At 45.3% G+C, this 26,028-nt stretch overlaps 1 protein-coding gene across 3 annotated transcripts in view; it reads right to left on the bottom strand.

The window, feature by feature from the left end:
* Positions 1–26,028, bottom strand: part of NDRG3 (NDRG family member 3) — a 55,098-nt gene that overhangs the window by 16,394 nt on the left and 12,676 nt on the right. For all 3 annotated transcript variants that reach the window (XM_065754229.1, XM_065754230.1, XM_065754231.1), the window contains exons 2-3: positions 14,457–14,562; positions 12,475–12,510 (exon numbers count right to left, since the gene is read on the bottom strand). In XM_065754229.1, coding sequence (XP_065610301.1) covers positions 12,475–12,510; positions 14,457–14,513 — 93 coding nt within the window. In that variant the 5' untranslated portion in view covers positions 14,514–14,562. The remainder of the gene's footprint in view (positions 1–12,474; positions 12,511–14,456; positions 14,563–26,028) is intronic.

Here is a 26,028-nt window from a genome sequence, read left to right as displayed (position 1 = left end):
CCAACCCCACTACCACAACCCACAGCAGTGACACCAAACAGCGAGCTGCACTGCCCTTCACCCATCCCCTCTCCTGGCCGAGGTTCTCCATCCTGCACGGCCGCCCAGGTGCAGCAGCCTCTGTCAGCCCGCTGTGCTCCGTCCTTCCCAAGCAGAGGGGCTGGCAGGATGTCAAATGTGGGCGTGCTGTGGATTTATGCAGGAGCACAGTGAGGTTGCTTTGTTCTCTGTTCCCGATGAACAAGAATTGATTTGCTTTGTTGAAAGCCTTGAGCCCTGTGCTGACATTTCCACTCATCTCTTGTAATGTCTTATGCCTCTGGGTTATCACCAGCCCTGAGCCCACTCTTTCATTCCAGTACAGGATAGTTTGAGTCAATGAGCACCACGTTTACATTTATCCAAAGGCAGATAAAGGTTGCCACTGCAACTTTCATCATTTTTTCTGGGTCATTTAGGAACAGGTCTGAACAGCACAGGACCCACATCCTCCAAAGTATACCTCTAGCAACCTCATACTACTGTGAAAGTAACTAACTTCTGTTTTCTAACCAGTATTTTATCAGTGAGAGGACCCTCTTGCTCAACCCATGCCCCACAAGCCTACTAAGAACCTTTTGGTAGAGAGGTTCATCTTTTGGAAATCCAAGTGGGCTGCATCAACTGAATTGCATTATTTATATGGTACCAACCCCTCCAAAGGACTCCAACAGCTCTGCAGAGCACAACCCCCCCTCATAAAAACCATCCCAACTTTTTCCCAATGTTCATCCACGGGATCTGTTCACTGCATTCTCCTCTAGTTATATCAGCCTTTTAGGTACAGCTGGTCAGCGAATTCCCAAATCTTCCCTGGGTCCCCTCCTAAGAACCGTGATGCAGGGGAAGCACTGCAGTCCTCAGGCAGCTTCAACAAAGGAACATAACCCCTCACTTAACAACCCAACCTAAACTCATTTACTGCTTCTGGGTTGATACACCCAGCCCAGACACCCTGCTGTAAAAGCATGCCTTTCATTTGTTTTATGGTCTCTGCAATGGGCACTGCAGTTTCAGGCAGGCTCTCTGCTGACTCCACCACGGTAACCTCCGTGTTAAAAAAAATTAAATTCAGTTTTTCTGGTATAGCTAGATCTTCTCCAAGTCCTTCTTCAGAGCACAAGCAGCCAGTAGCACACTTTGAACTCTCTGACATGCTTTCCACTGTTGATAGGGTTGAAACAGGACAATCCCCCCTCCATCCCCTCCTTGCAAGTCATCTCTCAAACTGTACCTGCTCTATTCATATGTTTAATCGGCTGCAGTTTGTAACCTTTAACATTTTTTCTTGCTTTTTGAAAGAAGGCTTTTTTTGTTTCCAACAGCCCCCCCCACTCCTCTGTACAGTCATGCTGGTTTCCCTTTACAGTTTTTCACATCTGCTGTGACAGATGGAAGGCCTCAGCTCTTTGCCTCCATTTTGGTGTCCTTCAGAAGAACCAGTACTGCTGCAAAATTGCAGATCTTAACTGCCCAGCTAAACGTTTTATCAGCAAGACTTTCCGTTTCCATGCAGTGCTTGGTTTGAATTTCTGAGCACAGAACCTGTGAAGCTCTCTTCTGGAAAGGGTGATGACCTGATGCATGCTACGGCTCCCATCACACAGTAGTTCTTTGAAGAGTGTTTTGAACACGTTTTTCTTCCCTGCTCAGAATCTCTGCATTTCTTCCCTGGGGCTCCCAAGCCTGCTGCTCCGAATACGTCTGCACTTAGAATGGAGTCTTAGTGTTGCGTCCTATCATCAAATCTGCCTGATTGACAAAGGGGAGCTGAGACCAGCCTGCAAAGTCACACAACTAGAGACAAAACATAGTTTTCCTATTTAAGTCTGGGTCTTCAATCCAAGGGGAACCTATGGTATTCACTGATGCAATTTAGAGTCAAATCAAAACAACAAGCTTCCCGCAACATCCACGTGCATCTTCCATCACCTGCATCTACCTTGTCCTCCTCCCACACTGCATCCAGGTATTGTACCCACTGTCAGAGTCCACCAAGAAGGCCCTCAACTCTCTTTTGCGGTCTCAGACAAGAATGCAATAATGACAGGCAGAAGCCAAACAAAACTGGGATTTGGGGTGCAGATTCTTGTTACAGATTGACTGACTTGAAGAAGTCCTGTTGACAGGAGAGCTGTCCTTACCACTCCGCCCTTCCCACGTCCAGGGCAGCCAGCAGTCCCACAGACACCAGCAAACAGGATACAGGGCAGGCTTCCTTTTCCCTCTACATCAGGAGCAACTCACCCTGCAGCCACAGGACTTCTCCTTCAGCTGGAAGGCAAGCTCTAACAGTGCAGACATGGTGGCACAGGCACTGACTCAGCTTACACAAACTCTACCATTACAAACTACTGTCCGGTAGGGGCTGGGCAGAATAACACAGGCAACAGTCAGAGAAAGGTTAGCAATGCCACCAACAGTCTCCAAAAGCCCTGTGATTTCAGCTACACGCCTTATGGTCCCATCTCCTTTTAGTCAGACCCCTCATGTTTCAGAAAAGGAAACAAGAACTTCAAATGGTTCAGCATCAGAAAGTGGTAAGACATAACCTGACAGCAGCTTTAAAACATTTCAGATAAAACACAGACATAGGAACTGCTGGGAGCTACTCCTTGCTAGGGATTTGCAGAAGGTCAGATAGGCTGTAACATTATCCTATTTGGCCTTAACATCTCTGAATGAATCTTAAACTGAGGAAACAAACGCACATCTGAACATGACTGCCAGAGTATACATTTACTGGGGGCTGATGATGGGAAGAAGTGGACACATACCCAGCGTGGCAAAAGGTTCATCGAAGGGAACCTTCTCTGACTGCTGCCTGCTGCTCCTGGCCAGAAAGGGAAGCAGGAGCAGTGCCAGGTGTCACAGAGGATTCCTAATATTGAGAAAAATCATCTGTGACAGAGGAAACTTTCAAAAGCAGTGGCAGAGGCACTAAGGCTTGCTTGGAGCTCAGAGCAGCAAGCAGAGGGAGCAGGGCTTTGGCAGCCCCACTCTGAGCTGCCCTCCCTCCACTACAGCTCTGCATAGGATCCAAAGCTTAAACTTTAGAAGTTATTAAAGTCTGCAGTAAACAATTTGTTTCACAGTGGGAATGATTAACAATGAGAATTCAAATTACCAGTGCTTTTCACAACTAATTTAAGCTTCCTTTCTGGCATTGCCTGATGAGTTCTACTCACAGTGTGAGGCTGCTCAAAGTTCAATATTATTTTCCTGGAAAAAATTAGAATTGATTTTATTTGGAGACTGAAAACAAAGAATACATCAGGTAAATCTTTTCTGTTTATTTATTTATTCACTCAGGTCTGTCAGAACATAAAGTAGCAAGATGTTTGCTGACTACATTCTGCTTGCAGCCCAGAAGGCCAAACATATCCTGGGTTGCATCAAGAGAAGTGTACCCATCAGGGCAAGGGAGGTGATTCTGTCCCTCTGCTCTGCTCTCGTGAGACCCCACCTGGAGTACTGCTTCCAGTTCTGGAGCTCCCAACACAGGAAGGACATGGAGCTGTTGGAGCAGGTCCAGAGGTGGCCCACAAAGATGATCAGGGTGCTGGAGCACTTCTCCTTTGAGGACAGGCTGAGAGAGCTGGGGCTCTTCAGCCTGGAGAACAGAAGGCTCCAAGGAGATATTATAGCCCTTTCTGTACCTGAAAGGGGCCTGCAGGAAAGCTGGGGAGGGACTTTTTATAAGGACATGTAGCAACAGGAAAGGGGAAATGGTTTTAAACTGTAAGAGGGCAGATTTAGACTAGATATTAGGAAGAAACTCTTTCTGTGAATGTGGTGAGACACTGCAGCAGGTTACTTACTCAGTGAGGCTGTGGATGCCCCCTCCCTGGAGGCATTCAAGGCCAGGCTGGATGGGGCTGTGAGCAACCTTGTCTAGAGGGAGGTGTCCCTGCCTATAACAGGGGGCTGGAACTAGATGATCTTAAAGGTCCCTAATACCCAAACCATTCTATGATATGATTCTTTGATATTGTGTTGTCTTGCTCTTTGTTACAGCTGCCCTCAAATTTCTACACAGTACTAAAACAACAACACAAACTATGCCTATGAGCTAAGGAAAAAAAAAAAAAAAAGACCGTGAAGCATCAGCATCTGGAAACTCCTACCATTACAGTACCACACAACCTAATGCAGTTTACATGCAAGTGCTTACCACCTCCTCTCCGTGCAACATTATTTTGGAAATAGAGCTAAAGGAGATGGCTGCGTGGGAAGCAAGTCTAAATCAGATTCAAAGCAACATCTTGAACTAAATTATTCATTTCCAAATAGAGCAGAAATTTATTAATAGAAAACACAATACAATCCATGCAAGCAGGCAATGGTTTTGAGTACTTCGTGTAATTGGATTAAGTCTTAAATTAGAGAAGTGCTGGGTGAGAACCAAGAGCAGCAGCAGAACAGGGTGTGTAATCTGGTTATATAAACACGAAAGCATCAGGGGACAAAGGTGCTGCTGGGCTATCCCCAAGCTACTATTTTACATACAAACAAGCTTTCGTGTGTTGCTGTTGCAAAGGCACATGAAAGACAGGCATAATCCATCTGTAACCCTCTGTAATATCCTGTCAGCCCAGAGGGAAATGGGAAGTCACCTCCAAAACCTGCCAAAGAACAGGTCATGGCTCTGCAACCAACTTAACTGAAATCAAGTGACCTTTAACAGAAGTATAGCTGACAGGTTGGGCTTGGGTTCCCAAATCCAAGAACAAACTCCCCAGACCACAGAATACTGAGCCCAACAGCAAGTAAGCAGTTCATGACAACACCTGTGAGCTGGGAATGGAATAAATGAAAAACTGTGCTTTTCCCTCTCCTGCCCTGTCCATGTGTTCCATAAAGCTGGTAAAGCCACTGCTTTCTTGTGCTCTAGTAGGGTATCTGGAATTTTGAGAGGCACTCAGCATGGGTATAGGCACATGTAGTGATTCTTCCTCCTGTTCCAAGGATAAATCCCCCCCTTCCCCAGCCAATGCAGGAAAACTGCAGCTCAGGGTTAATGAATCCACCTAGAGATCTGCTCTTGCCTTTTGGCTTTTTGCAGCAGGTTAGCTGTTTCCAGCACTGCCATAACTGTTTTGAGTCAGCAGCATCTTCTGACATCCAGACAACCTTCCTTAGGGCTGCAAATAGAAGAACCTAATGCCTCCAGCCCCTAAACAGTGGGCTCAAAGTGTGTGCTCCAGCACACACACACTGTTGTAAACATGAAGCCAATATAAACATGACCTAAATGTGCTATAACACACAGGCAAGTCTAAAACTTCTGGTGCAACAGCTAGACCCCAGACCATCTCTTAAACCCTCAAAGACAACTTGAAAGATGAGCCAAGGTCAGCCTGTGTGCAGACACAGTGTGCTGAACTCCCTTTCACTGTAGTGCTGAAGACTAGGAACATCTTAAAATCTTTGAAAAAAAGAACACAGAGATGTTCTGTGCCTCCAAACCTGCAATGTCACCAGGAACTAGAACTGTGTCTAACTGCACTGAGTTGTAACTAGTATTGCAATTACTCATTAGCTGCTCTGAAACACCATTAATGGGTGTTGCATAAAGGATGGAAACAGATCAATCACTATTACTAGGAATGCACCATTCATTTTTCTGAAGGCAGGAAGGAGGCAAATTCCTTTCTCAACCTAAAGCATATACGTTTACTGTGCTGAAAGCATTCACTGACAGGAATAAAATGAAAAAAGCACAGGAACCTCAATTACCTCATCTGTATAAGCATCCACTTCAGTATATGACTGTCACAAGCATTTTGAAAGCAAGAGCATGTTTAAGTAAATCCCACAGTAGGTTCATGTTCAGACATCCAGAAATGAACAGTATGTGTAACATAAAGTGCAGCTAGTGAAAGCTCTCCAGAACTCAATGCAGCAGTGTCACACAAAAAGGGTAGAATGATGGGTAGAATTGGAGGGAAAGCTTCCCAAGAAATAAGAACTACAGATAAATCATTTCAAGTTTTATATTTCTGTTGCTGGCATATCAGCAGAAGTCAAAATCAATATCTCAGTGATGTGACACTAAAACAATATGGGGCAGTTTCTACTTTAGTAGTCAAAGAAAATCTTGCTTGCTGGATTCAGAAACATCTGAGCTCTTGTTAATCTCAATCTTTCAACAAGAGAGTAAAAGAACTCACTCTACAAATTATAAGCACAAAGGTCTTCAATATCCTAGGCAAGAAGTTTCAAAGCTGGTGAGAACAGCTTCCCTGGTATTCATACAGAGAAGGTAAATCCTACCTCGAAGTGATGAAGTTTCATATTATTTCACTGTAACATACAAAAGATGCTTTATACTACCTTGTATTCAAGGCTGCTGTATATCAACCACAAGATGGCTTTAATGATTGCATTAAAAAATGAACCATCTCTATAAATAACTTACACAGTCAGATTGAACGCACTCTCAGCAAGTTTGGAGACAACTCCAAGCAGAGTGGTGAAGCTGATAACGACAGAAGGTAGGAATGCCATCCAAACAGACATGAACAGGATTGAGAAATGGGCCTGTGTGCACATAATATGATTCAACAAGGCCAAGTGCAGGGTGCTGCACCTGGGCTGGGGCTATCGCAGACCTTTGTAGATATAAGAATTCTTTGAGAGCAGCCCTATGGAGAAAGACTTGGGGGTTCTGGTGGACAAAATGTTGGACACGAGCCAGCAGTGTGCTCTTGTAGCCTGGAAAGCCAACAGTATCCTGGACTGCAACAATGGGGGGGAGGGGTCACAGGGCAAGGGGTGGGGTTGTCCCTTTCTGTTCTGCCCTTGGTGAGACCTCATCTGGAGTACTATGTCCAGTTCTGGGGCTCCCAGCATGAGAAAGATGTGGAGCTGTTGGAGCAGGTCCAGAGGAGGACACAAGGATGCTCTGAGTGCTGCAGCATCTCTGCTATGAAGAAAGGCTGAGGGAGCTGGGCTTGTTCAGCCTGGAGAAGACTCTGGGGAGACCTCACTGCAAACTTCCAGTAGGTGAAAGATAATAAACAGGCGAATGACTTATGACAGAGTTTGGTAGCGACAGGACAAAGGGGAATGGTTTTAAACTAAGAGAATGGAGATTTAGGTCAGATGTGAGGAGGAAATTCTTTACTCAGTGGGTGATGAGACCTTGGCACTGCTGTCCAGGGAAGTGTGGGTGCCCCTGGAAGGACTGGATGGAGCCCTGAGGGTGTTGGTCAACACTTGGCTGAACATAAGTCAGCAGTGTGCCCAGGTGGCCAAGAAGGCCAATGGCATCCTGCCTTGTGTCAGGAATAGCGCAGCCAGCAGCAGCAGGAGGTGATCATCCCTCTGCACTTGGCACTGGTGAGGCTGCACTTTGAGTGCTGTGTTTAGTGTTGGGCCCCTCACTACAAGAAAAACACTGGGGCCTGAGAGCATGTCCAAAGAATGGCAATGAAGCTGTGATGGGTCTGGAGCACAAGATTATGAGGACCAGCTGAGGGAAGTGGGATTGTTCAGTTTGGAGAAGAGGAGGCTCAGGGGGAGACCTCATCGCTCTCTACAGCAACCTGAAAGGAGGTTGTAGCCAGGTGGGAGTTGGCCTCTGCTCCCAGGACTCCAGTGGCCTCAAATTGCACCAGGGGAGTTTCAAGGTTGGATACTGGGAAAGATTTGTACTCTGAGAGTGGTGAGGTATTGAAATGGGCTGCCCAGGGAGGCAGTAGAGTCACTGTCCCTGGAGGTTTTCAAGAAACATAGAGATGTGGTACTTGTAGACACGGGCAGTATTGGTGGTAGGTGGACAGTTGGATCAGATGATCTTTGAGGTCTTTTCCAACCCTAATGATTCTATGATCCTATAATCTGGTGTATGGAAAACAACCCACAGCAGCGGTGGAGGTGCTGTAAAATTCCTTCAAATCCAAACTGTACTATGATTCTATGAAGTTTCTACTCAATGTCTATGAAATCAGCTACTGCATATGATATGTTAATCACCGCTCATCATCAGACATCAGCATCATTTCCTACTGCACCTTAAAGCAAAATTAAAGACATCAGGCAAACTTTTAAAACTCCAGACTGAAAAGCTTACACCTGCCAATGGTTTATGTGTTGGTTTGGCACAGTTCCATGACTAATGGGGTGGTGGGACCCACGGACCCACACCCTGGGAAAAGGGAAAGGGGAGGAGGGGAAAGGGCAGGGAGATGGGCCTGAAAACAGAACAGCAGCAACGATCTGATGATGAAAGCTAATTTACTAGATAAGATATTGGAATGCAAAATAACACAATATAATACAATATAATTGGAATTGAAGCTAATAAATCTAATAAAGTGAGAGAGAGAGAGTGTGTCCAAAAACTGAAGGCCTTATTCCAATACTGAAGGTGAGATGGCTAGGAAGCACATACTACAGGTGAACAGAAAGAAAAAAGGTGACATCACATAGCTTGCAACAGTTTTATCTTTCCCTCTGAACTGAAAACAGAAACACAAAGTACTCTGGGGTAAGTTCTTCCCTTCAGCAAACCTGGAAAATCGTCAGTCCACAGAACTGGAGCATTAACTCTTTAACTCCTAGTGTACCACATGATGTTACAACATGGAATACCAATAACAAAAATCAGAAAACCATGACAACAACACATGTATTTGTAGGAAAACTTCACCAAGATGAAATCAGTAGAAACATCTATTTATTGAAAAACGATACCTTTCAATAGAGAAAAGAGACAAAAAATTGCTCATTAACTTCAAACGTTCTGCTGTGTTTTCCCATTGGCACAGGCAATACCATGTACCCTCTATGCTTCCAACACAGCCCAGCAATGCACAACAGCAAGCAGTACCGGGGAGCTTTCTTTGCTCTCTGGGTTTGTACTTGTCTCGCCTCTTCTGTTTCAGCTGAACTATGCATGCCCTGGATTTTCTTATTCCCACCTCTTCCATACCTTGTGAGCTCTCTGCAAATGTTCTGTCAAAACCCAAATCCTTCTCCACACCCCAGGTACTCATCAGCCTGGTGCGTGCTGGAGAGTAAAACACTTCTCTCCCTTCCCGTGGGCGGCAAATACTAGCTAGAGATCAAGTTAAATGCTAGCTTATGTCAGACTGAAAAAATAACACTGACTTAATTGGTTAGTTTTACAAAAATATCAGCACATTCCTTCATTGGTATTTAAGCAAAACACCTGCAGAAGGGGGAAGAGACTGAGACTAACTCAAAACACTTTAAAGCAGCTAAAGAGGGTCTGCAGATAATAACAAAAGCACAAAGCACAAGCACAGCTCTATTAACCGTGTAGGTCACCACACCATCTGTCCATCAGCAACCCAGAGCATTTAATCCACCATCTGCCCACTAACATTAGAAGAAGCCAGGCATAGATTTCATTAGGGTACACATAGCTTTCCAGCAAAATGCAGGTCCCAGATTTAGGTTAATATGTTTTATTTCTGAAAATAACCTAGATTCCTATTGATAAAGACCCCTAAGACACCACGCTAGCTTTCCTCTTTATCTTCACTGAAAAGTTATCAGATTATGTGGGGGTTGCTTCAGCTCATGCCCAGGCAATCAGTTTCTTGTCAGGGTTAACTGCACCTGCTTGTAGATAAACAGCACAAGAAAACCAGAGCACCTGTACCTGAAAGGCACTGTGATGCAGCCAAGCTAAAACCTTCTTCACCCCACATTAACTCAGAATAAGAAAATTCAGAAGCAAGAGGATGTCTGCTATGTAGAGGGCTATGCTGGCAGCACCTTGCTGTAGAGTGGGATGGACAGAGGGCATTAGGTTATGCAGACCCAGTCCTGGCAAACTCCAAACTGAAAACAAATACACTGGGAAATCAATATAACTTCACAACGGTGACATCCACTCTTCTCCAGAAGAATATAAGATGTTAGCAGCCTTAAATATGTTTGTCACCTGGAGAAGAGACATATGCCAGAGCTTTACAGAAATCAGCATCCCTAACCTGTCTGTCTGGCACCACAAAACTCCCGGAATCACTGTTACTGGCAACAACACACTCATCAGCTGGGATCAAACTAAATGCTTCTCCCAGTCATCAACACTGCAACTGCTGGAAGGAGCCCTGGAGGCACTGCAGACAAACAGGCTCTGAGGCTGCTGAGTGGGCTCCAGCCTGACTGCAGTGCTGCTCCCAACAGCCTGGGCACAGCCTGGGACGTGGTTGGCCCCCTCCGCACTGCGGGGCTGCTGCTCACAGGTCTGTCCTGCAAACCACCCAAAGATAGAAGTGAGAAAAGTCAACATGCAAAAGAGCAGCCTCGTTCACTGGATCAGAGGGTGACTTTTTCAGTGGTGTGAAAATGAACAAGTTCCAAATGATTAAATGAGCCACAAACCCAGGCACAGACGCAGCTTTATCTCCACTTAAAGCGGCTGGATTTGGACTTTATTAGAAAAGTGAAAAGGCCTGAAATGCACGTGTTTCACCACTGATGCTACTGCTCTCCTACTGCAAATAATACATCTTGTAAGATAATAGAAATCTATCCCATAAATCCCCTAAACTCTGCCTCAGAACCAGACAGGTTCTGAGGTCCTCACAGATGTTACAGCTGATGGAAAACACCACTGCGCTGGAACTGGAACATCAACCCTCAGCAGTTCGTGGCCAGCTTCTGCCTGCTGTCAGAATTACTCTGCCTCCAGAGCTTCTCCTCCCTGCAGGACTCCAGACAAAATCATTCCCATGCCCAAGAGCTGTTACGTTATACAACAGAATCTCCATTCCTCTAAAAGCCCCAGAAACTTCCTTCACTTCAGGTTTCCCCTTCTGAAGCACAGGTGAAGACAATCCTACCATTTCCAAAGGGCCCTGGATGAGGCAGCTGGCTGTGCTTTACCAGATCAAAAAGTAAGCAGTAGTTTTGCACAGGGCATCAGGACAGCTCAGCTTTCAATTTTAAGTGCCATTCTTCGTACTAGCTGAGGCAGAACCAGCTGTCAGGGCTTCAGCCAGCTCCAGTACAGGCCCAAAAACCATGCCTTGTAGGAAACGTGGAGAAAGGTGAGGCTGGGACATTGGCAGTCACAAGAAACACCGCATAACTTACTGCTGGAAAAAAAAACCCAAACATCTAAATGAATTACCAAGAGGCTCCTGCAAAGAACATCTCGTCTCCTGCCCAACTGTTGTCATGGCCACCCACTCACTGCTAATATAAATCTTAACAGGTGAGTCCTTCCAGGCTGTGTTCCCCTGGGCCCCACTGGCTTCCCACAGCTCCTGGCACCCGCACCCCACTGTCCCCCCACATGCCCTCAAACACACTGCGCCTATTTTAACCCTCAGACTGACCCTAAATGGGAGTATGTTAGAGCTCTGGCAGATGGAAAAGATGCAGAAGAATAGAGACAAGATGGAATAGGGAAGTGTTTTTCCAGCCCATTGCCTACCTTCAAACAGAGTTTTAATAAAACCTATTTAAGCCAGAAAAAAATATTTACATCCATTGCCACTTCTGAGACTGCACACTCTAGTTACAACATGTTAAGACTGGTAATCTTTAGTTTTATAGACTTCAGGATAACATTAAAAGTCACAAGAAATCATGCTGGAGCAGTACAGTGACATGTGCCTGTCCAGATGGGATGTACTTGCAATGTCCTATATCAAGAGATGGCAAAAATACAGTCTTGTTACAAGTTTGTTCTGCATAGACTTGCAGGAGGTTTTCTACACTCATCCACATCAACTCACTTCAATTCAAAGCTACCTCGTGATGTTGACAGACCTATCCCCAGCCACACTGCTGGGGTAACGCAGCTGGGGGTGCCTGTCCTGCACTGTGTAACCGCTACAGGCAAGTCAGCACAAGAAATGAGCCTGTGCTCTGTAAAGCACACCATGCCATCTCAGTACTGTGCTCCTCCTATCAAAGGATGCATCCTGCATCTTGGAGGCTTGTGGTGCAACTGCTCCTCTGAATTATTCCTACAGTAACCACAGTGCTAAGGCTCATCACCCCGCTACTCTGATAAGGAAGCTCCCCCCAGAGTGAGCCCAGCTTTGCTGTGACCCAGGCTCAGCAGAGCAGGGGTGCTGTAACTGGGGCAGCAGTAACTCTTGGTGATTTCCATCTCCTCTCAACACTAACAGAGCATGCAGGCTCCTCCTTTCCCAGTCAGTGAACCAGATGGGACGTGACAGAGCTGCAGCTTGTCAGCAGACTGCATCTCTCCAAGAAAATGCCTTCCAGGAGACCAGCCCGCAGCAGAGCCTGGGCAGAGCAGCCTGCCCCTCACAGCACACAGTAACGGGCTCTGAGTGGAGGGCTATTTCTGTCACACAGACATGTTCAAGTTCTTACTGATTAAACCTTAAAAGAACTAACATGAAAATACAGCTTTTCCATTACTGACAGGCCACAGGAAGGCTGCCCACTGATTCTTGGCACCTGTGCTTGTCTTACCTGGCAGTCGAAGTCCTGGAAGTTGCGAGCCGTGTTCTGTCAACAGAAAACAGAAAGCAGAGTTCAGCACAGTACCACAAAACACAGAGCAACCACACCACTAAGGGTCCCCTCATAGACCTTCAGCAAAGGTGGCAGGGCTATTAAGCACTGTCAGACAGTGCACAACTCTGAGCAAAACACCCCAGGCAGCACTTCAGCTTACGAAGACTTTAGTAAGACCTCAGTGCCAACAAAGTTACAGCTATCATCACATATGAGCAACAAAGTACCCTGAACACTTCTAATGGCTGGGTACTCTAACAGCCTTCCACATGCAAACACACGGCTCTGTTTCCCTCTCACAGGCTTCATCGCAGCTGGTAAGAGCACAGGTTACTAACTACATCCTTCAAAGTTTGTGACATAGAAGTCTTATGTGCCTGCAAATCTGATCTATGAATCTCCAAGTTAAGTACCGAACTGTGTCAAATGTTTTGAATGTGATGTGGTACTAAGAATCAGATTCTCAGGTTGTGGGAAAACAAAAGCAGCCCTCGTTTCAGTATAAGATCCTAAATTAGAGGAGATTTCTGACCACTCTATGTCTCCTTCCCTGCTGTGCTAAACACGGCCAGGAGAGTCTCCTCATCTACCAGGATGTAAAGGAGAAATTCAGATGACCAAGGCCACAGTGAATAAGAAGTAAAAAAAAATACAACATATGAGGAAATGAGAGATTTCTGTACCCAGTGCTGGACTTGGATGGTCTGTGGTAAGTGAGGGCTGATCTGAACTTCTGCTGAGAAAACAGGGTTCTTGGTAGCATGACAAAACAAAGAATACGAAGATGTACACACAGTATTAGTGTTGATGTCCCAACTCCTGGAGATGTGATTTTAACATACCAATATCTGACTTAAAAGCATTCTTCTATTTATTGTCTTAACTTTCTCAAATCTAAGAGTCAGGCACGAGACAACTTCCAGTCCTCTGAACAGGCAAGGGCTGCACCCCAAAGGCAAAGAGCTAGCTGGAATCACGAAAGGACATCCCTCAGGGTGGACTGGGATCTCCTGAATTAAGCTGTTGCATTTCAGTAACTTTTCACTGAGGCTATATTAATAGTCACATTTGCCAGAATACGAAGCAATCAGAAGTAGTAAAAAAATTCCAATTGAAAATTAACATAATACTGTACTCTTGGTTTTGTTTTGACAACCATCTTTGCTGAACAATTGTTATCACTACAACTGTTACTTTGGTTCATGAAATCCTACCTCTAACCAAGGTTGATCAGCAAAACTCTTAGTGAACTGCCAGTTCAGTACTTCTTGGACTCTAATACGCAACAGAGTACAATAGGTTATGGCAACACCTCCATGTGTGCACAAACCAAGTCGAGAAAGAGTATGTGTACAAAGCCTGAAAGCATCAGTGAGGACCAGATCTCAGATACAGTAGCTCCTTGAGGCATTTCCTTTGTTAAAAGAAAGTATAAAGAGCAGTCACCACTTATTTCTGTGCAGTGCTCAGCACAGCTCTGGAGTTATCTGTGTACTACTTTTCCTACTGCAATGTTATATATTTTCTGTAACTTCAAAATGAAGACAAGGAAATGAAATATCACTTTGCATTTGCCTTTCTGTTTGTTGGTTAGCACCACAGACATAATTTGGAAAGACAAGATTACAAAAGTAAAAAAAAAAAATGTGTCGAGAGCCAAGGTTTCTCTAGCATGGAGTTACCAGAAGTTCTATAGCTCAGCCACACCAGGAATGGTGTCTCCTTTCTAACTTATCATACCTTCACAAAGCCCAGTACTGGCACAATGCACTGCTCAGCTGGGACTCCAAACTGCCTTGAATTGTGGTGGTCTCTTTTTCCTTGAAACTTTGGGAAGAGCATACAGTACTTCAGGTACTTCAATCTGTAAGCAGACAACCAGGGCTCCCTGCCAGACATGAAGCACAGCTGTCAGAGCAAAGCAGCAGTAGCATTACCTTGTCGTTCAGAAGTGGTTTTATCTCTGTCAATTGAACATCCTGCAGCTCATCCATGGCGCCGTAAGTGGAATCACTTCACCCTCACAGCAGCCAGTGCACAATTCTGAAACAAATGTTAGCAACAGAATTACAAAATACGCTAGGGAAAGAAGGCTGCAAGCTCTTTCATTAGACATGCATATGCCCAAACTGAAACCTGACAGCAGCTGGTTCTCAGCACAACATGCAGTATCTGCAATAGCAGAATGCATGCAAACAGCTGTGCTTGCTCACGGTGTCCCTGCACACTGCCTTCCCCCAAGAAACCATCCCAGAAAGCTCATGCCTTTTTACTCAGAAAATCTTGGCTCCACTTCCACACACTGCCACTGGCTGACTGGAAATGAACTGAGATGACTGATCAGCAGAGTGAAAAACTGTGTTCATGAATACTGACAAGGCCGGAGTGTCTCAGGGAGGGCCAACGTGCAGATTATCTAGCTGTTTAGGAAAGCTGTACATATTACTTAAGATGAAATAAAGAAGTCAGAAACATAAGCAGGGACAAGAATAGGCATGTGGTGGGCTTCCTGGATGCTAGCTGAGTGTGCTAGAAAGACTCAGATGCCATCGCAAATCAAGTTCTTTGTACATTTCTCTTCTGTGAAAAAAGAAGAAGAGCACTGCAATTGTGCTGCCCCTGTAGCCCCACAGCCACATGCACTGCCCAGGAAGGAGGGCCTCCCTCCCAGCACAGCACAGCACAGCACAGCACAGCACAGCACAGCACAGCAAACAGGCTGGGCCTTCTCTCCTTCCTGTGTCAGGAGTAATGCTGGTGTGGCTGAAGCCAGCCTGGCTGAACACAAATCACTGTGCCTTTTCCCTGTGAAAATCAGCCATAGCAACATCCCTGTCTTCTAGCTCATTTGCTCTGAGCAACTAAATCAGTTTTCTTTGTCTGATTTTTTGTTCAGTTTTGAAATTTCCAGGAAACCAGTTCATTTATAGGTAAAACTCCCCTTACCCCACACTGATATTATACTTGGAAGAACAGAAAAACAACTATATGGATAGACAGTAGGCTCCAGAGGATGAGCTGGCTCTAACTGTGGCAGGGAGTTACCAAGACCAGAGACACTTTGTTCTAAGGGATGACAATTTCCATACACCCTGGAACTGATAGAAGATGAAGAGCTCAATATCTACCTGGTTCTGTCCAAAATTCAGGACAAGGATCCCACTACCTTAGAGGCATCAAAGGAGTTTCAAACAAGCATCACAAAGCTTAATTAACCTGCAGCACTTATTCCTCCGTGGGTCTCAGGCTCACCCCCCACATGTCTGCAGACAACACGGAGGCTGACCATGCCCTCCACTGAGCAGAGAACTCTGAGCAGCAGTTGGTGCTCTACACCATTCAGAGATACTCATGCTAGAGCTTCCCAGCTGCTGCTCCAAGCTTCCCCTGAGCCACACCAAGAGCAACAACTGCACCAGTCTGCCTTGGGACACCTCTGCTGCTGATATGAGTACAGCAGTCCTTGAAGCACTCACAGTCCCCAAAGAGATTCTGTGTATCATATGCACTACTCTGTAAATCATCTGTCATATGAGAATAATAAAAAACTAAGTACATGTTGGAAGTAAGGATTATGAAATGCTTTCATCTCATCAACCTCAGCTTCATACTTGGTCTCTAAATGCAGCTGCAGTGCACACAGTAAACAACATTACACTGAAACTAATCTGATGCTGATCTTCCTGCTCCAGATATTGTTTGCAAAAGGGGGGATCAGGGCTAAGCCAACAGACTGATGTGCTCCTGCCATGCTGGATGCACACCGTACTTGCTGGGCAGTGGCAGGAAGGCTGTGGTTTGAGGTGCTGAGCCTCTTCTCTCTCAAGGAAGTTTGACCTAATTCCATCTTCCACAGCACCAAGTGGGCTCAATAAACTCCTGGAGGGAAGCATGAGGGAGGAGCAGGAGCTGCTCTGCTTGCTCAGGGCAGGCTGTGCCCCGGGCAGCAGCAGCGGGGCCCCCTGCAGGGCCACCAACATTGCCAAATGGGACCAAAATCCTACAGAAAGATTAAATCTGAACGGTAAGATGGCAGATTTCATTTCTAATCTGCTACTCTAATCTGTTCATCCAGAAAATCTGATTTTTTTCCCCTGCTTTTGTAGAAGCCCTAAGCTTTTCAAAGGCTTTTTGAAGGAAAAGATGCAGGGGCCCCAGGAGCCGCTTAAAAGCAGGTTGGTGCCTTTTTTTTGACTACTGAACTTTCTGGTAAAGGGCTGTGACAGACCTTAGGCTTTATCTGAACCTGTTTATTTTGGAGGCACTTTCTCTTTCCACAATCTTAGCAAAACGACTGTGACTTACCTCAACCCAATCTGTATTTAAGCACGAGAACTCAGCAGCTCTACATCATTACCCACTGTATACAGCTGGGCACTGTGCACTAACAACAACAGAGCTTTTGGTTGGAAATACAGCAACGCAGCACATTTGTTTGAGAAAGTCACTAACATTTCCCAAAAGAGACTGCTTCATAGCAGAAAGACCTGGCTATATACCTCCCCAAATGCAAAGTGAAGGGTGGGGTATGGGAGAGCTGGGCCACCCTCTGCTACAACTGCTCAAGGCTAACTCGAAATAAACTGAGCCAGCATTGAATTAGGTATCAGGAGAACGAACACTTGGTATCCTTAACCAGAGACTTTCCAGAGCCAGTAGGCCTTGAATGGAACATTAATCAGAATACTTTGGGGATGCTGCCAACTTGGCAAGAAGACCCGAGGTCTATGAATCCTTAGCTGAACTGCCTTCATTAAAACACAAAATCACACCCGTAGGTTAGAAAGACCCCTGTGCAGGTGAAGACCCTTCCCTGAGCACGTGTAGTAGGGGAAGTATGGAGTCGGCAGTACTATATTTGTTTTAAAACCACTAACCATGCAAGGTGAGGAGAACAGACTGGAGAATTACTACCGTTGTAACTTGTGTATACATACTGTGCAGATAGCTCCATTTGGTGTCCCTGACCTGTGGGAAACCACCGGGCTTGCACAACCCTGAAATGTGATGACCCTGAGTGTGCGATGACTGACTTGATGAATCTGCCTTTTGGATAATACTACCACATTTAAGATGTCTCCTAAATGATCTGCAGACACTTCTGCCTGGGAAACAACCTATTTTCTCCCTCCTGTTATTTAAAGAAACAACATGTCATTTCATTAGCTGAAAACAAGTTTAAAATACCACAACAAAAATCATAAATATTCACAAAATACAGATGAGCTTGATAAAAAACAGACTACAAGCAAAACAAAAGGTTTGCCTGGAATGATCCATGTATAAATCATACACTTTTCTAAAAATGTGCCAGCACCACCTACTTTGCAAGTATTCCTCTTGGCTCCATTTATATATAGCTATAAATACCCACAAATTCCCCCAAATTAAACCACCCACGCCTTTCCACAGGCTTCCCACTGGAATAAATTCTGTGCTCTTTGGAAACCAGTAATACAAAGAACTGAGGAAAGAATAAGTAACACAGAGCCTAGCCATCAGGGTAGGACACAGAAGGCTGCAGAGAACCAAGGCAGGTGAGACTTGGAAAGAAACTGGCTGCCTCTAAATACGATCAGAAATGCACACCCATGTACTTACTCCAAGATAGAGGTGCTCTCAATTCCCATCGTTTCAATACATAGCAAAGGAAGGTGTGCTCATGTCAGAGCCTTTACAGCTGTGCCCCCACATAGGGCTGGCACGTGCTGCAGCTCCAGCTGCCATCTGGGGCACTTGGCTGCCTCATCCTGCAGGTTGACAGGCTGCAAGGGCTGGACTTGGCTGCTGGCATCCCCTGGGGTGTTCTCTCCACACCCTCTAGGATCACATCACAGTGTTTTGCAGTTAGAGGCTGAACATTTTTGTTCATTCATCTCAGCATGACTAATGCGTTAACTCCATAACCTGTGACACTCCTGCTTTATATGCAAGTCACGCTGAGGGAAAATTACACCAGACAGCTATCAAGCTGTGCTACAAAACATGGCATTGCATACATGTAAACACACGGTGCCTTGCTGGCATGCAGCAGGGTGGCTGGGAGCCTCCTCTCTAGGCATGGACTGCTCATGCACAGGAAATACGGGCTGCTCTCTGATCCTGATGGGATAGAAAAGAGAAGCACCATTCCCAGGGGTGCAAAGGGAGCAGAGGAACAACCCCCAGACCTGCATCCAGTACAAGAGCAGAGATGGCTACAGGCTCACAGTTGAGGTATTGTTTAGCTGCATTGCACAGCTTTTTACTACCATTTCCTGCACATGCCTCTGTCAGTGTGCACACGGAAGGCAAACTGCATGGCAGGCTCCTCACTTTGGGCAGGCAGACCTCAGGCTTGGCTACTGATCCTAAGTACAGAAGGCTTCATGTAGGACCTCTGAGGCCTGTGAGCAGAATAGGATGCATCTCCTCACCCCCCATTTGCTTCACGCCAGCAGCATGCTCCTGACCACCTGTACTGATGACTGCTGACTGATGCGGTCAGCTTCCAGCAATGCAGGCAAAGTGTTCATCCACTTTCAAAATATTTCAGGTTACTGACTTTCTGCATTCCAGCTCATATTTTTGGGAATGCATCACACAGTGCTCCACCTCCAAGACAAACTGTGACCCCATGCAGAGAAGCCATGTTCTGCTTTACCAGCACTGCGCCAGCTCCTGCACGTGCACAGATGCAGCTTCTGACAGCACCATGGCTTTGCCTCCCTTAAATCTGGGCTACCACCAGGACAGAAATGCCACCTGCAAAATATACTTGTTGATGAGTTTGAACAAGCCCAATATTTAACAACGGTTTGGGAAGGAAGAAGTTTGTGGCCATCTCTCTGTTACTTTTGGAGAAGGTATCCAATTTTAACCGAGAAATGTCCCACTACCACGTGTGCAACTGAGCTCAGCTCACAGAACATCCTCCTGGCACCAACTACAGGGCTGACCGAGCAAGAATGGAAGAAAAATGGAAAAGCCTGCTTTGGGTCACCCAGAGCAGTCCCAATAAAACACTGAATCTATGCTGAGCTCCCCCGTACAAAACAACCCAAAGACATTTAAAGCAGGGATGGATACCCAGGATATGAACTGCAACACCAGATTTCTGCTATGAAAATGCTGCAGGTTACTGTCTCTGGAGGTGCCTTTTCTGCTCCTGGTTATCTCTTCCAAAAGCACTGCAGCATTCCCCTTAGCTAGCTGATTCTCCCATCAGTCAAAAGAAGCAGTGCCTATTGCCACCACAGACAGCTCATGCAAGTGACATCTCATGCTGTCATGTGCAATGGCACCATCCTAACGCAATATCCACACTACCCAGCAGCTCACAGAACTTAAACCAAACCACAGAGCCACTTTCACCAGTCTTATGGCGAAGGACATGTTTGAATGGATCTGTGCAAAGAAGTTTTCCCCTCCCCTGGGCCACCTGCTCCCACAAGCCCCGCAGCTCCAGAAGTAACAGTGATGGAGTTTTGCCTGAGGGCAAACATCCCTTGCTTCTCTGTCAGCAACTCCTGCACCTCCCTACTCATTACACCCAACACCTTCAAGCTCACAGCAATGCAGAGGCAGTGAGTGCACCAGATGCTGAGCCCCCACCTCCCAGCCCATGCAGGCACTTACTCTCAAGCAGCTCATGATCAGCTCTGCCTGCTTTCCACCAGATCCTTTTGATTTCTTTTGCAGTTCTATTTTCAAACTGCTTTGTTCTGACCATGCTCCCTATTGACTGTACATCTTTACATTAAAAAAACCCACCATATTTGAACATGTATTCCAATGAGAAAAAAAAAATGTTCCAGAAAAAGATGGATTAGAAATTAATTCTACATAGATACACAGAGCCTTGACACATAGCTGAGCCCTCCTGCCACGTGGGAGGAACCTCCACTCAAGTCATGATGCAGCTAAACATGCAGCCAGACCTCAGCTTCAATATTCTGCAATGTAATTGTGATTGATCGCTTTAAACTCCTTTGTTTGAAGAGCTACTGGGATAGAAAATCAAACAGAAGGAGAATCTTTAGAGTTATAACCATTCTAAAAATAAAAATACCTTAAACTTTTTTTCACGTTGATTCATATAGATAAATTACTCAACATAAAACTGACTTAATAAGATCTATTCATCAGGAAAGGAGTTGCTCTGAGTAGTTCTGATCACATCTCTTGGCATGCACGGTGTGATCCAGCCCAGCATGGACAACCTGGCCTTGGTGCTGGCACAAAATCACCTCTGCTGCTCAGCAAACCAGCCCAGCTGGTGTCAGCACGCTCAGGCAACTAAAATTGCAGCAATGTGCAGGTATATATATATATCTATAAATATACGTTATTTACTCCCTTATGGTCCCTCCCTCCTCCCATTAAATGCTGCTTTGGTCCCTCCCTCCTCCCATTAAATGCTGCTTTCCCCACATTGCACAGTTCCTCGGAGCTCCATTGAACGAGTGCTTCTGCCTGGCTGCCTGTCCAGGCTGCACCACCTGAAGGACGATCTCTTCTCTGCGTTAGTGTCATTACTTCAAAGCTATCATTACTGCTTGCCACAGCCCCCTCCATCATTTTCCAGCCTATGAATTAATTTCTGAGCAGAAAACACCCTTCTGTGCATCAGCTTGAATTTTCACGTCCTGCTCCTCCTCAGGCAGCTGGCCAACAGAAGAAAGACAACCCAAATTAACACAGTTAAAGCCAGTAATGGATATAGGACAACTAAGAATCGATTCAGGATGTAATTTCATTACTCATTTAATACAATTGTGAGTTGTGGCCAGAAGCAGTGCTCCTGCCCTCCCTCCCTGAGCCAGGCAGAAACTCCTTCCTCTTGCCTTCACCAGGCTGATGACATAGAAACAAGGCGACATAGAGGAGCTCTGCAGGCCATACCACTTTGGAGGAGTAGTCTGCACCTGGATCAGTGATCTGACAGATGAAAACACACCTTCAGCCCCTTTTACACCATGTTTTTTCTGAATCTGTCCTGCATAAAGACCTTGATTGAGATCCAGTTGTAAAAAAAAAAACCAAACCAACCAAACAAACAAAAAAAAACACCAGCATTTTTGGATAGGGTTAGCACTTGGTTTAATCACAGAGTCAATAACATACATGCCCATGGCACTCCCAGCTGGAACATGGGGAGGGAGAACATTGTGACTGCTCTTATCTATTTAGACAGAATGTAAGGCAGAACTCAGTTTGCTAACCTGAGCTGCCTCGCTGCAGGGAACAAAATTTTCTTTTCATCATTTCTGAACAAGGACAGCAGACCCTCAGCTCCCCATCCTGCCCTGCTCCACTGTCCCCTTGCATCCAGAACCCAAGCCCTGCCCCACAGAGGGCTGTGCCTGTCCAGTTGCAACATGAGCAGGTGGAATACAGATGCTCTGCCATACCAGATTTCTGCTGCTTTAAAGTTTAATAAGCCTATCAGACGATCATAAGAACGTCGGGATCTACTCAAGGTATGTGGAAAGAACAATGGGAATGGAGTGACAGTATGATCTGCCTCTCAGGAAAATCGCCAGTAAAGCTCAAGTTGTGTCATAGTACTGCAGTCTCAATTGCCTTTTCAATCTGAGTTAATCTGAGCTAAGAAAGGATTTTTAACCACAGAAGAAAAATCTGAAACTCAAGATTATTGACGTGCTGAGAAAAATGATAAGAAAGTCTCCAAGTTGTGCAGGCTACAGAAGTATGAATGGTTACAGTATGCCATATAAATCTGACAGTTGCACAGACTGCTCGCAGCACTGCGTAATGAATGAGCTCTGATGTCAGCTCCACACCCTGCAGTCTACGCTGACGACTGTGTGTGTACAGCATCGAGGGCAGTCAAACACCCACTACAGCCTCTGTGGTTTTCCACTGACACAAGTTATCAGGGATAGCTACACATCAGAACCTTGTACATATCAGCATGGGCATCTGTGCTACAAATTCCTGAAAAAGACAAACCCCAAAACAGGTAATATTGAACTGTTTTGGAGACAGCTGAAAGATATGGGATGCAGCCACTCACTGTATCTTCTTCCAGCTCTGGGGAACATCCTTTCTCTGTAGATTCGGAAGCAGCCTGTAAATATCTGCATGAATACAGCAGAGAAGTATGCTGCACAGTGACACTGAGCACACGAAGGCACAGCAATCTGCTTCTCAGGAGCAAACTGGGGCAGGGCTCATTACAGTTGCACTTGTAGGAAGCATTATTCTGTGTGAATGAAACTTTGAAGAGTATTACTGGAAGATCTGCTTTTAACTAGAACACACCACACCATTTGGCTGAATACTGTAGCGTGACAGAAAGCCAGCTAGAGAATGGATGAGTTCATCCAAAGACTGCACTGTGAAACTGGCACTGATGGTAGAGTCATTGCAGCCACCCCACAAATTCTTGACATCAGCAGCACCTCTAAAACTGGCAGGGAAATCCCACAGCAGCAGGCTTTGTGACACAGACAATGCACAGCAGCTGGAGCATCCACAGCAACAGCATATGGTTCTGCACTTACAGAAATGTCTGATAACCAAAGTCACTCAAGCGATCAATTTCAAACCACATTCTCATTCTTGCTGCATTTGTAAAACTTTAAAGGGTTGTGTTTTTTTCCTAAGTCAGGCTTGCTTTCTATGACATGAGCAATGGAGACAGCTACATGGTGGAGCAGGAGCAAGGAGTGGAGATACAGTGTCCCAGTCAGGAGAACTACCAACACAGCTCAACTATCCAAAGCTTTGGGGGTAAATAACTTCAGGAGATTTGAAAAGCAATAGGGTAAGAGGAACAGCCTCAGGTTGCACCACGGGAGATTCAGGATGGACGCCAGGAAAATCGTTCTGTGAAAGAGTGGCCAGGCACTGGAACAGGCTGCCCAGGAAAGGGGGGGAGTCACCAACCCTGGAGGTGTTCAAGAAATGCTTAGATGTTGTACTGAGGGACACGGGTTAGTGGTAAATATTGGTGGTAGTTCGATGGTTGGACTGGATGATGAGGTCTTTTCCAACCTTGGTCATTCTATGATTCCATATGAAGTATAATAATGTAAGTTAAGGTGAACCCTATTAAGTTGAATTCAGTCTTACACACCTGGGATACAGCAAAAATACTTCCCAGCAACTTAAGAGACCTTCACATCATGTAGCTTATTAGTTTAAGATATATTACTTAAACTTAGAGGTAATTAAAAAAAAATACATTAGACAATATGCCATTAAAAACACTAAGAATAATGATATTTACACAATAACACATCCAACCAGAACATCTAAATACTGTAAACAAGACCCCCTAAGAAAGCACAAGCAGTTATTTCCAAAATAGCTGGAGATGCCAATACAGGTGACTTTACCCAGGTTCCACGTGAAGCTGAGTCACCAGATGGGTTTCATGTGCAACCCCCTGGGAGTCATCCAGCACTGCCTCCTTACACCAGGAAGAAGCAACCTGAAAGCCTGGAGATTTGAAAACATCTAAGCACATCAATTCCAGCATTACACACCACTCTCACAACGAAAATTGTTTCCCTGTATTTAATAGGAATTTCCCTTGTTGCAGCTCCCACTGCAAACCTCTGAGAAGAGCCTGGTTTGCCTTCTCTAATGCCTTTTCAAGTAGTGGAAAGTAGATGCACAATCAGTGAGATTTTTGACCTGTAAACATCATCGATCAGAATAAAAAGAAAAGTGAAAGCACAAAATAACAACTGCTACAGCCAGACATCAGCACTACTTAACATTTTGCTCTCTAAAACTGGTTATTAAGTACCCAAGTCAGATACTTCATACTAAGGGCTGAGACGGAGCAGAAATTCACCTTCTGGCAGATCTTTCAAGCAGATGTTAATCTGTCAAAATAGCAGGTTTAATATTAAAATTCTACTTCCCTCCTTTTGAATAATGTTTAACAGTTTCCAGAGTAACAACACAAGCAGCTGCTCTGGCTCTGTGCAGTGTAAGCTCTTGTCTCTGCTGGCACAGCTCAAGTGCTAGTGCCTAGGGGAGAGCACCTAATACCATTTCCTCCACGCCCCAGAGATGCCTAAGTCTCTATGAGGTGCTGTTGAAGCTTCTTCCCCAGTGCACTAAAATGCTGCTCTCTTTCTGAACAAGAGGTTATCACTGTCAGGGTTTCTGCTGCTGGCAATGGTAAGGAAGCCTTCCCCATGAAATCTAGTTGGGTGCTTTTATCCCCGATGGTCACAGTATGTTACCTCTTAAAGATAGAATGCTCTCATTCCAACATGCTGATATCTAAATTCAATATTCAGCACAAGGTAGCACACACAGCTAAGCCAAAGCCTAGCTCCTTTCCTATGATGCACAGCAAGAACTCTGAACAACTCAGAAGCTGGTGCGTGTTGTCCAGAAGACCGCTCCAGTGCCAAGCCCTCAGCTGAACAGCAAGCATTAGAGCAGTGCCTGACTCTGCTAACATACCCTCTGCAGAGGCAAGCTTGCCAACACTCACCTGGAGGGAAAGGAGCAGGAGTCTCCACAGTTAATATTAACTTACTGCAACATTACATGCACATTTTTCCCATATTAATTTTTAGACAGAATTCATATTGAAGATACTGCTGATATAGTCACCTTGGAAATAAAATGAGTGCCTCAGTTATTTCTGGACTTCTTCTAATCCAATATCTCTGCCCACCCCTGGCAGGCTTCATGTCTTATGCATTTGGAAGACAGCAGAAATCATTACCTACTCTCTGCTATTGCAATGTTACCGCCATGAATTCTAAAGAAACACTTAAGATTTAAAATGCTGTAAAGAAAAGGACTGCCATACTGTAAGATGTGATTAAGACCTTGTTATTCAGGTGGTATCGTGCTGATGACAAATGCAACTGTAAAGAATATCATATTAGTTTTAGCAAGCATCACAGAGCCAACATAGAGATTCTTTCCCAAACCTCCTTCACAGTAATTTAAGCTGATGAGTTTTAGCCGACTGCTGGAGAGGGGCTAAGAGCACACACAGACCAGAAAACAAATCGTAGCAGTTAAGCCCTAGTAATCCAATTACTCTGGATCATGTGTAATACTTGAAAAATAAAATGATAATAACCCACATTATAGCAGAGTGCTCCCTTAGCAGCTCGGGAGCCTGGCTCAGTCTCCAGCAAAGACAAACCCCGCTCAGAAGTACAGTGAGCTTCACACACACAGCAGCCTCCCCTGAGCAGCACAGGTTGCAGTCACAAGCTCACACTGCAGCTCACCAAACACAAGTGCTCTGACAGTGACTGAGTTAGTTAGGAATTGCCAAGAGATCCCATCATCCCCATCCCCACTCCGGGAACTGCCAACAGACTGCATCACCCCATTTCTACTCTTCTACTTGACCCCATTTCTTGTCTTTCAGCCTCACAGTATCTCCATGTTACAGCTGCAGATTACGGCAGAGCCTTTTGGAAAAACAAACAAACAAACCCACAAGCTTCTAGGAGTGTAAGCCCTTCTCCAGGTAAGAAGGAAACACAAAACTGAAATATAACACAAAGCACAGCT

Source organism: Cyrtonyx montezumae, unplaced genomic scaffold (assembly GCF_038088225.1).
Source record: "Cyrtonyx montezumae isolate F1298 unplaced genomic scaffold, pur_monq_1.0 scaffold_9, whole genome shotgun sequence".
NCBI classification, from domain to species: Eukaryota; Metazoa; Chordata; class Aves; order Galliformes; family Odontophoridae; genus Cyrtonyx; species Cyrtonyx montezumae.
Note: the sequence above shows the minus strand (reverse complement) of the source record. Positions and strands in the feature narration are given on the sequence as shown.